Here is a 12,885-nt window from a genome sequence, read left to right as displayed (position 1 = left end):
ACGCACTCCGTTTGTGATCATTTGGTCGGCTATTTTCTTCCACTTTATCTGTTTGACTGCAATGCTTATCATCAGTCTTCGGCAGTGTATTCAGACAATCACCAGTTACAGTAACTCCTCAGTGCTTGTTCTGTTCTGTCTCAATGTATACTGTATTTTCTGTTTGGACATAAATATTAATTTGTCATGATATTGATAGATCACTAGATCACAGTGTAATGTAGTACAGTGACTGTGAATCTAATTTTCTTGTCAATACTTTAAAAACACTATGTGGTTTTCCCATTTTTAATTTCTTGATTTAGCAACATTTGAATCATCTCCGCTCTCACTTTTTATTTTTTTATGTGCAGGATTCATATGTGGGTATTCTTGTACTTGTTTATGTAAATGCAATGTGTCTATGTGTTTGCAGGCAGTGCTCTACAATGATCGATCCGTCCTGGAAAACCACCACGCTGCCTCAGCCTGGAACCTCTTCATGTCTCGGCCAGAGTTCAACTTCCTCGTCAACCTGGACCACGTGGAGTTCAAGCGTTTCCGTTTCCTGGTCATTGAAGCCATTCTGGCCACTGATCTGAAGAAGCACTTTGACTTTCTTGCAGAGTTTAATGCCAAGGTAGACCTTAAAACATAATCGTCTGACATTACATGTTAAAGATATATGTATTTTTGATCTAAAGAGGTCATGAATATGGTGATTAGTGAAGTGAAAAGTTCATGTTTGAGTGCTACTTTTATTTTGTTGTCTTTGGAAACTAGATGGAATAATGACTTGTCTGGTATCAATATTATTTTTTAGGAGTCAGGTGTATTCTGTAGAGGAGCTTGCCTCATACGTTCATACCTCAGCTGTTTTAATATTTAAAAGAGAAAAGCCTTTACTGAGAAGGAAATATCCAGTGGTTTTCGAGGAACAGGTCTGTTTATGCAGAACATTGCACCACTTGCATGTTCAGCTCAAGTGAACAATACAAAGCTATTCAAGAACTTTGAGTGCAGACACAATGTTGGCTCTGGATTTTAAGTTTTTAGGAATATTAGTACAGTGGTGGTGCTGGGTTACCACGGCTTGTATGCTAGTGTTGAGCTGGCTTGGCAGCTATGTCTCTCAAGGCAGTGTGCCCTGCTTTTACCTTCCTGGAAACAGATGAGCTTTCTGGGAGGTACCAATCCAGTTTTGCACTTGATCTCTTCAGCTTCCCGAGTTATTAGATTAGATTGATGACTCGGGAGTCAGTGGTCCTCCTTCTCCATGATCTGAAGCTCGTTAAGCAAAATTAGAAATGACGAATTCAAATGAATTCATCTTTCAGTGTTGAGATTCATTCGCGCTTAATGCGTTTGAGTGCTGTCACACCATAGAAATAAGTTGATAATCAAAAATCTCACAAAGTCTGTTTACGTACCTCATAATACAGTCCTCATTCAACAGTGCATCCCCCTCCCTGATTAATAAACCCACTAAACATTAATATGAATACACAATCTTTGAACGGCAGATCAATGGCATTGCATTTACATAATATCTACATACCACACGCCACGTCTGCCAACATGTTTGAATGTGTTAAATGTCAACATGTCTGTTTGTCAATCCCCTAGGTGGGTGATGATCCATCCACAGGTATTGATTGGACTAATGAGAACGACAGGTTGCTGGTCTGCCAGATGTGCATTAAACTGGCTGACATCAATGGGCCTCTGAAGTGCAAAGACCTGCATCTGCAGTGGACAGAGGGCATTGTCAACGAGTTCTATGAACAGGTGTGTGAACCGTCTCTGATGGGAACTTAGACCTCTTTTGTATTTGCTAAACTAAAGATCAATGTGCTGTCATGTTTACATGCAGGGGGATCACAAAAACACCTGCACAATATAATACTGTAGTACTGTAGTAGGTTTTTTATAGCCATCATTTTATAATTTTTGTATTATTTTATATATTCATATAACATATTTTAATTCTTCTTTCAGTTATCCTCATCATTGAAACTACAGAAAAAGAATTTAATAATAAATATAAATTAAAAAAACAACAACAACAATATAACTAAATAATTCAAAAGTTTCTTTACCTATGTTGTTCCCCTAATAATTGATGCTCCTCTGGCCAAATATCATTGCTGATCTATGACCTATTTAATTCTCGAATCTTTTAGGTTCAGTAAAAACAGAAACAGTGCAAGAAAAATGTGAAAGGTGGATTTGCATGTTTGTATTGCTCTACTTGTGATGAATGTCTTAGACGTAATGCACTGACTAACTGCAAACTCTTATCTTGAAGAATAAGTCTGATGGTATTTCAGATATTTCTTGCTGTCCATGAATCTCCTGTTAAAAGTTTTTTTGGAATTGATCCTGCATACATCATTCTGGTTGTTTTACATATTATTCATTAATACTCACCAGCCCACCAAAAGAGTCGCCAACAAATTTAGTTTACTCCTGTCTGGCTCACATTTGTTAAAAACTACAGTAGCCGGCTATTTTAACACAGCACAACAAACATGCCTTATCTTTATATAACCATAATCACAACACCAACAATTCAATTAAAAAGCTCTAAAGCCTGGGGTGTCGTTTAGCTCAGTTGGTAGAGCATGTCATTCCCTGTCTCTCTCTCCCCACATTCCTGTCACTCTTCAGCTGTCTCCATTGAAAATAAAACTTGAAAAGGTCAAAAATATAGATCTAAAATAAAAATAATAATAAAAAAAGCTGAACCTCTGATTTAAAAGTTAATGAGAACAAGCTAGAATGTCCAAATGCAATGCAAAATATCTAAAAATCAATCTGTGACACACACAGGTAGAAAAACATGTTTTTGCTGCTTGAATTTCTCACAGTATTTTTTCTCAGAGTAAAATAAAGTAGAGCAGCAGAACAAAATGACTCCTGGTAGCATGCTGTGTGTTTCAGACAAAATCATTTTATTTTGTCTCAAAACCCAGAGAAACAAGTAGAGAATCTAAAATACAGTCCTTCCCTCTCTGCATTGTTTTCTCCACAGAGAGTCTAGACTTCAATCCTGATTTATTTTTCTCCCTTTAATGCCAGTGTTTCTGACATATTGAAATACTAAGGGGAGTGCTCCCTCTGAGAGCTGTTATTATGTGTGGAGCTGTCATGGCTCCATGACAAGATTTAGATATCTGTTCAGTTATGTATTCTTCTTTTATATTATATATTTACATTGTATTTATCTACAAGCCAAGGGAACAGTAGAGGCAGTAAACACATCTTATAGTATAAAAATGGGTTGATGAGTCACATGTATGCCTTATGTGTTTAGCTTTAATAAAATCGTGTGTAATAGTTATAATATTGCAATTCAGCTTTCAACAGTTCTGCCATGAATGCTAATGTTCAATTTCTGTTGAACTGGACAGAAATGTATAAATTAAATGTTGTGTGTTATTAATGTAATAGGACTCCATTATATCGAGAAGTGTTTTGTCGTGGTGTTTTGCATGAGATATCTATAATAGAGTGGCCACTGTGTGTACAGTGCTGCTGAAACAAACATAATCTAGTCGGGCCTTCAGCCTCTGTGACCTTTGTTACAGTATGTCCCCTTGGCACTGTATGGCTGCTAATCTCTGCTAATTGCCTCTGGGTCAAATTCAGACACTCATGCACCCTGTTACTTCAGCTTGGTGACGCAAACCACCTTGTTACAAGCCACTCTGTGGTCTATGAGGGGAGATACAGAGCACGGGAGGCTCGTAGGAGAAATGCTCTTCAGTTCAGTTGTGCTGCTGGATGTGGTGACGCAAGCAGGGTGCCCAGGCAACTGTCATTTCAGGTGGAGCATCAACCTCTGATTACACTGACGGCGTTGAGAAACCAACAACCTTGAAAAAAGCAGAAAAGCAATACAACTATTCTTGTATACAGAACATGTTCAGGCATGCATACACACTGTCACACATAGACAAACACTCTGTCATGGATCACAAGAAAACATGTTGACAGAGCGTGAAGGATAGGATTTATTCACCATACTGAGACGCCTTCTGAAATTGATTATGATAAACCAGGATCTGGGTGTCTTCAGTCGGTATCTATCAACACTAGATAAATCTCTGGGCTTACATGTCTTGTATTTATTTGCCTAGTTTGGTTGGAATATATCTGCCCACTGTATTCATAACGCTGTTGCTTCTTATCACAAAGACATGAGATACTGATTTAGGAAAACAAACCTTACAATGCATCTGTAGTTTCACCCATTCATGTCATTCACCTGTGAAGAAATTCCATCAAGTTGCAGATCCCTGTGAGATCCCATCTTTTGATGACTCTCTTTGTGCTTTGCATTAGCAGCAGGCAGAGCTGCAGGAACAAAAGTGCTGTACAGAGTATGGGATGATGCTTGGGGTCAGTTACCAGGACAACCAGGAAACCTTGCTATAGTTGTGTATTCACATCCATGTGGATGTCATCGACAGCACAGATGCTGCAACATTTCCACTATCAAGCTACATTATTTAGGTGTGACTTTTAAATATTAGATACACTTGCTTCAAATACAACCAATGGTATATTATTGGTAACACTTCACTTAATGGTTCCCATAATTCTTTTATAATGATTTCCCATAAAAGAGCTGATACGTAATCATTCATTTCTAGGAAGGTTCCTGGAAAGTACTGTAATTATGTACTAAATATAGGGAAAATTGAGTTCTGTTGATAATAATATCCAGCTGAGTCTATTGAGTAGATTTTTATTGTTATGAGTCAGTGCACAGGCGGTCTATTGAACATGCAAAAATGTTTGTCTACAGGCAAGTATACAAGCAATATTTACAGAGAGGATAAAGCAAAGAATGGAAGACTATAATAATAAATAAATGATGAATAAATGTTTGGGTAATAATTATTCTTGAGCTCAGTTGGGCCAGTTCCTTCAGGGAAATTAGCAACAGCTTATAATCTCAACACAACTTATTAAAATCAGTGTAATTCAAATTCATCATTTCTTTTGAAACACATAGCACATTTTGGAAAATAACTGCTGAAAACATGTAGTCAGGTGTCTTTTTCAGCACTGAGGCCATACATAACACAACCCCTCCTATAACACTATGATGATATAAAAGCCTGAAGCATCTGTGCTTCTTTTTTAATGTAATTTTGCTAGCTAGCTATGCCTTCGTCATGAATATGTACTGCTCTCAAAAGAGGCTTTTTTTCTTCGGTTGTGCCAGAATAATGTGTGGGTTGAAATATGAATCATGCCATGTCTTCCATGGCATTCGTTCAGCTGGTGCTAATTTTGCACTAATGTGGGTCATGCTTTATGTAGGGCGATGAGGAGTCCAGCCTGGGCCTCCCCATCAGTCCCTTTATGGACCGAGCGGCACCACAGTTGGCCAAACTCCAGGAATCTTTTATCACACACATCGTGGGACCGCTGTGCAACTCCTACGACTCAGCCTGCCTCATACCTGGACGATGGGTGGAACCCAACCCAGAAGCAGACGAGCCGGAGATCATGGAGAATGAGGAGGAGGAGGAGGAGGAGGAGGAGGAGGAGGATACTGCAGAGGAAGACACATCCACCAGCTCAGAAGCATCACGTAAGAACTGTCTAAAACAAAGCTACAAATCTGAAAATGGTAGTAAGCAGAAATATGTATGCCTGGAAAACCTGGCCAACCTGGAATTATTTGTTATTGCCATTTATTTTCATTGTATGGATTTGGTAATATACTGTAGGACATTTGCAATTTTAATAAGAGCATTAAACAGTGATTTCTCCTCTTGAATGATGAGTTTTGAACATTTCGTAGCTTGGATTACAAATCCGAATATATAGAAAGTCAAAGGGAAGTGCTGTTTCTACTGAGACTCAAGACCAACCTGACTGTAATACTACACATATTGTAGAGTGTATTTATAATTTATATAACATAGCCATCCCCCCCTAGCTTTAATATTTATATCAAATAAAAATGAAATAAATGTTGGAGGAAGGAATCTCTTGAGATTCCTTATCCTAACACAGATAATGGCAACATAATGGTATCGTGCAAAGGATCTAGGAAATGTAAAGCAATACCAGTCATTAGTGATGAGTTCACATTTCTAATCAAATTCTTTCTCCTTTTTCCAGAGAAAGGAGCTCCCAAGAAGAGGAGGAAAGTTTTCTGCCACATCACCCAGCACCTGCTGGAGAACCACGAGATGTGGAAGAAGGTGATCGCAGAGGAGGCCCAGAAACAGGGTCAAGGAGCAGAGTCTGTCCATTTAAACAATGTAGCTGAGCCAATCCTGGCTATTCATGAGGAGGAAGAGGAGCCAGGCAGCAGAGAGGAGCTAGTAGAAGGAGAGGATCCAGAGGAGAGCGTGGAGGAACCAGAGTGGCCAGTGTCTCCGCAAGAAGACTCTAAACCTCCAGAGGAACTAGCGGAGGGAGACCCACAGTGAACAAGCCCATGGGAAATATGGAGTTGGTCAGGACAAGGACGTGAAGAAGTATTTCTTGTTTTCTTATCCTATCAACTGACTTGACGTTTTTTGCCAGCACATCACTTAGACACAACACTGTAGATGTTTGGGAAATGTGTGCCTATACATAAAAAAGAAAAAAAAAAACAGGGTGGGGAAATTTGTGCTTTACATATTTTATCTGAATATCTGGTTTCACCAAACATTTAAAGGAGCTTTCCATATTGCAATACAGGATTATTTGTGTACTTTGGGATACAGACTCTTTTGCTACTGTCAAGAGAAGAGGAAGACTGGTTGCACAGACCTCAAATCAATGTGGTAACACGGGACTGCAGAAATTTGCTGCCAATTTATACATAATTATTTTCTGAATGCAATTATATATAGACATCACAGTTACTTGTACTTGTGTTTCAATTTGAGCAGTTTTTGAGGTCTCTAAAGGGAGTAAATCAAATGAGGAACATTGGCGTATCTTTCTTCCTTTCTATGTCTGCCTACGAAATCTAATAATTTTTCATTTTGTGTCTTACATTTGTTGCCAAACTAAGTACTTTACACCATTTTGTGTAGCTATATGAGTTTAAGGAAGGAGACTTGAGGCTCCTCACTCTCTGTATGTGTGTGTGTGTGTTTGTGTGTGTGTGTCTGCGTGTTTAAATTAGTGCACTTCAATGCACAATTCGTCTGCAGAGCACATAGATATATTCAGCAGATTACCTGTTAGTGTTTCTCTCTGGTCTCCAGTCCCAATTCAAATATAGTGGACATTAAAGGGTTCAGTGGCCCAAGTGTTGTAGTCCTGAGGCCTGCACTTACATAGTACACAGTACAGCATGTACTAACACTACCAAAGTGTTAGGAAAAAAGGAAAAATCAGGTAACCATGCATTCATAAAACATGATAAAGAACCAGAACCTGTTAAACAAAAATCTCCCAGGTAAATAAAATGTATAACCCGACAAAGTTCTTTGAAAACATCGCATACGTACACAAACCAATACAGTGTCCTTTGTCTTTTCTATCAATTTTTGACTATGTACTTAGGCTCAGTGTGCTGTATTATACTCTATACTTACTGTTCCTCAATATGTAAAAACCCGTGAATGATGCTGACCTTTAACCCTCAGGAAAACCTCGACTGTAGAAATTCAAAGTATACATCTGTATCACCTGTGAGGACAGTAAGTTAGAAAAATATGCAGGGATAGCAAGCTAATTTAGAATATGCTTAGAACAAGACTGCAGTTTATGTCACACACACACACACCAAGCTTTCCTGCTTTCTCTAACATCTTTGCGGATAAAAACACAGTGAATCCATGTGAATTTTTCTCCCGGCACCTCAGGGAGACATTCATTCACTCAGAGTTGAGGGCAGATGGGACTCCAGAGTGCACTGGTTCTTCTGCGAAGTGAAAGTCCAATCTGATAAATCACATCTGTTACTGTGATGACACACAGGGAAATTATTCATACTAGGGACGTTTATTTTTCTTCATATAAGAAATATGTAGCTTGAAATCTGGCAAAAGACTGAGCTATGATCAACATAAACATCAGTGACCTGAAAATATTCTCAGTGGTGGTTGCAAGTATGTGCTAACTGTAGCTGTTTGATCCCAGTAGAAAATATTGTTCTTTATTTAATGAAGCTGATATGCAGTGGATAATCTTGCAAAAGTTACATTTTCAATCATGACCAACAGAAAGAACGACAAATGTTCTGTCACTCCTACTTAAAAAGTTTGTGTACCATGACATTTTCATGGTGGGAAATAACTCCATTAGTAGCACAACGTGATTATAATCAGACATGATATACTTATAACACACACCTTTAGGTCACTGCTTCACAATAACTGTGAAACGTGATTACTATGATTCAAAACATGCTTTATTAATGGAATTTACACTATTATCATGTTACATATTACTATGTTAAAGGTCAGCCCCTACTTTCGTCTGAGAAAAAGCCATGAGGTAAACCAATTACTGTTTATATCCAACTCCACACTAGCTTGAGTAGAATAATGTCTCTGATGAATAAGTCAAGTGCTCTACACAGAGTTGGCGGCTCAACTTTCTGTCACATGTGAGTGCAGTGAGGTAACATGCAATGAATTATCCACTACTAATCTTGTCGAGTTCTCATGACCTACATGCCTACATGTATCTCTTATAAACTGGTACAGTATCTCATCTCGTGCTGTACCCCTACGCCATTCCATAATCTAATTTTGGTTTTTAAAACTGAACAGCACACATGTCAGCATGCAGGCAGGACATGATAAAGTGATTACATTGTTAGATACAGGTTTTGAACATCATGTCCTTCCATTAATGTGCTCTATTACTACACAATGTTCCTAGCTGGGGTGAATAGCACACAACAGCCATAATGGTTTGTTTACTGCTGACTACAGTGGGAGAGGAGGATCTATTGCAGCTCAGTTGAGGATAATTGTTGACCTACTGATTAGAACAGCATTAGACAGAGAATTATTTCCCACAAACCCTATATGTGACCAAACTTGTTAGGAGTCACTGAATCAGAACATTTTTTTTTTCTTCCTGGACCTCTAATGACCACGTGTGGCCTCATTCATTGTGTCTCGAGCACAACATGCCTGCTGTTTTCTGTGTGTTGCCTGAAGTTCATCCTTAATGAAATGTAATCATCATTACAGACACAATGGAGACATTTTTTTCAGCTTTTGATGGCGTTATATAGGCAGGTTATTCAGTGCAACCCAGACTTCTGTCATTAAAGTGGTCCAGAATAATAAAAAAAAACACGTTTTATTTCTATGATCCATTGGGATGATGTAACCTCTACAGTATTTCAAGCTTCTAACTCAAAGTCTCCAAAGCCACTGCTTTGTGAATGTATAAATACAGTATACAGTGTGTGTGTGTGTGTGTGTGTGTGTGTGTGTGTGTGTGTGTGTGTGTGTGTTTGAGAGAGAGAGAGAGCAAAAGAGTGTGTTTGTGTCTATTTGAATTCTTCCATTGGCCTCTCTAATGTGACTCTGTCCTGTATTTGACTAGCTTTTACTGTTCAGTAGAGGGGGGTGCTACTTTTACTCGCATGTAGAGGTGGTGAAATACTGAAGGGTAAAGTGATGCAGTAAGTCATTCTTCAATTCTCCTCAGACGAAATTGTTATTCACAGAAGGTCCTATACCATATTTCTCCTTGCGCTTCCTGTTTGATCTGCCGACTACTTAGGCTGCAGATCAGACATCCTCACTGGCAACAGCAGCAAAGCATTCATCACACAACATCTCTCATCTTTAGAGCTGATGCGATTCTGTCCACTGTGTTAGTTGGTTGGTGTTCTCATTTTCTTTAGAGTGGACTATGTGTATGCATTTTGCCCCCCGTCCATCAGTCAACAGTATATCAGTTTTGATCGTGTATTTTTCACATCTTAATTGATTTTGTTTGTCATACTTATTCACACATGTAGCATAATTGTAATCATGGGAACCAAACAAGCTTTACAATTATGTAAAAAAAAAAAATAATTATAATAATAATAATAATGAGATGAGTATTTTTATATAGTTGACACATTATTAAATAATTGCTTTCTTCTCACTAGTACCTTGCACTTACCACATGTACTAATACTTACACAAGGAAGAATATGTCCAAATACACAGTATTTGTGAAAGTAAAATAATTAATTTTCTTGCAGGTTGATGCTCCATTTTGTACAATATACATATATGCTGTACAGTAAAGAAATTTTAAAACTACAAAAACTCTTTTAGATATACATTATTTATTTTTACCATTTTGTAATTTAGACACTATACTGTAGCTTCAATATTGCCAGACTTACTGGAAGTGCCTATATTGGTATTATGTATCATACAGTGAATATATTTGAAGATCATTAGAAGTTGTCACAAACTGAACCATGTGGATGTTGTAATGTGAATACATTGAATTACAAGAATATAATTTCTGTGGTATCCCTGTGTCTGTGTTGTGCTTCTTCTTTTAAAAAAAAATCTACATTCTTATATTAAAATTATTATTTAAACATGATGACAAAATGTACTGACATGTTCTAGGTGCTGTGCTTCATCACGATTATGTCTGTGCTTTGTGCTTGACTAAAAAGAGTTTAAGTCTTGAATCTAGATATCTATTTCCTCATCATTTTAAAGTGTTATTCAAGTGCAATTCTCAAATATTTGGCTGTGTTGTTTGGGTTAGAAGCAGCCAACAGATACTTCACAACTCCCTCTCCCAAACACAGATGGAGTATGTCTCTCCATGTTATATTAAAGTTATGAAAATGATAATATGTTATGTTTACAATTGTAGGGATTTATTGAATCAAATGAGTCGAATGTGAATAATTCCCTCTTTAGAGTGAAGCTAACGGAAGCATACACACATCCAGCCAGTTGTAGGAGATACGAGTGGTAAGCATGTGGAGAAAGACTCTTTTCAAAAATGTAATAATTATAGATGCATATACTGAAGATAAGCATGATTATTTAGTGTATAATTACATCATATTTTATTAAATCTCTTTAAGGTGGATTAGCAGTATATAGTTTATAGTCTGCCCTGATTATGATGATGATGATTTTTTTTTTTTTTTGTGGAGATAGTTTCCAACCTTGCTGTGATTTATCATGACATTTCCTGGAGAAAACATATCACTCCACAAGTAGGAGGCATTGATAAAACACTGCAGAAGTCGTTAAACATGAATGAACAGTTTTTAAAAAGCTTTTTTTTTTTAGGGCTGCTGGTGTCAGCTTTCTGCGGATGTCTTCATTTTGAGGGCATCCAAACTGCTTTAATGTCAACACTTCACATGCTGCATTCTCGTAACAGATCATATTTTACAACAAGACAGTGTGTGTGTGAGAGAGCACACGTTCTTTTTCTGTTTATGGTCTTGATATATTGTTGGACAGGAGTTGATACCTTCACTCAGTTTTAAAAAAAAACTAACTAAAAATAGGAACACCGTTCATGAGAATGCTGTATTACATTCCATTAAAGGTTTATTTGCCAATTTCAGTTTCTCATACATTCACCCCACTTGAGTGTCTTCTTAGAGATTTATTCACGGCCCTCGCTATTTAATGCATTGCTACAAGGTTGGAGCAATATCTGTTTCTGCACACACGCTAAGGCAAAACATCTGATAGCCTTGGCATAAATGTACTGCACTGCCAAGAACCTTCAGAGGGCTGCTTATCCCTACTGTATGTTGTGCTTTGATATTCAGTTATTGTTTTAAAGATGGTAAAGGGTAATTTCATGAAACATTTGAGAAAAGAGAAACAAACAGCCCAACCAAATGACACCAACATAGCTTTGTTGTTTGTTTCACCTATATTATTGTGTTTGCCATAATCGTTTCCCTGATCACGTGTGCTCATCAGTGGTTGAAGAAGTATTTAGATATTTTATTACCAGAGTAAAAGTAACAATTACAAAGTAAAAATACAAAATGTACTAAAGTATCAACAGTAAAAGTACTTAGCAGTTAGCAGTTGAATCCCTGTGGTGTTATATTGTATAATAACTCATCAAGCTACTGTACTCTGGACACCTTGGACAAGTTGCCATCTCATTACATGCCAGTACCTTGGAAAATAAGTCAAAAATAATTATAATGTTCAGCAAAAGAATATTTTATATTGTGTATTTTCAGAACTCACCACCAAATAAGTGGTGAGTTCTGACACGTGATGGCCAGAAGGGTTTTGCTTATAATTGCTTCTCAGAAAAAGTGATTTAACTGGTTAGATGAGAGGCGCAGAATGGGGTTAAGAGATAATGGCTTCAGGCTTAAAGTACAGCTAATAGTGGGTTAACGTTACCTGATATACTGCATGGGTAACCTTTTAGTATTTCAGTTAATATAATGCTGCACAACCAAGACAAATAGATATAGCCAGTCACAAAAAAACATGCAGGGACTCAAGTCTGTTGATCAGTTTTGAATTTCTATTTGTGCACAACATTTAGAGGAAACCTGGTTGCTAACCAGATGTTGTCCGTCAACAGCAAGGGAACACCTACAGCTGTACATCTGTTCTCACAATGGAGCTCTTCAGTTACTTAAAAACAAAAAGTAAGTTATAACTTTTTTTTATACTTACATATCAATTACTCACTAAGGAGCAACTTGAGATAGGAGTTACATATAGTACTTACCTTTAACCTTTTAAACTTGTGTCCTTATTTATGCACTCAGTCTTACTTTGTGCTGCACCCACACAACAGAGGATGAATAAAATTCTCTCTTATCTTACAAGCCAGATATGGCTGTGTGACATTTATCACAATATAGTCTATATAATTATACAATATATCATTCTAGATTGAAACTAAAGAGACATAAACATTTTATTATCATTATTCCCCACTCCTATCACTATA

General features: G+C 37.4%; 1 protein-coding gene across 4 annotated transcripts in view; it reads left to right on the top strand.

The window, feature by feature from the left end:
- LOC104940679 (cGMP-inhibited 3',5'-cyclic phosphodiesterase A) overlaps window positions 1–10,451 on the top strand; it is a 69,849-nt gene extending 59,398 nt beyond the window's left edge. For all 4 annotated transcript variants that reach the window (XM_019275519.2, XM_019275518.2, XM_019275517.2 and 1 more), the window contains 4 exons: window positions 416–619; window positions 1,606–1,767; window positions 5,314–5,587; window positions 6,124–10,451. In XM_019275519.2, the coding sequence (XP_019131064.2) occupies window positions 416–619; window positions 1,606–1,767; window positions 5,314–5,587; window positions 6,124–6,437 (954 nt within the window). In that variant the 3' untranslated portion in view covers window positions 6,438–10,451. The remainder of the gene's footprint in view (window positions 1–415; window positions 620–1,605; window positions 1,768–5,313; window positions 5,588–6,123) is intronic.
- The last annotated feature ends 2,434 nt before the right edge of the window (window positions 10,452–12,885 follow it).

The sequence above is a fragment of the Larimichthys crocea genome, chromosome XXI (genome assembly GCF_000972845.2).
Source record: "Larimichthys crocea isolate SSNF chromosome XXI, L_crocea_2.0, whole genome shotgun sequence".
Lineage (NCBI taxonomy): Eukaryota > Metazoa > Chordata > Actinopteri > Sciaenidae > Larimichthys > Larimichthys crocea.
Note: the sequence above shows the minus strand (reverse complement) of the source record. Positions and strands in the feature narration are given on the sequence as shown.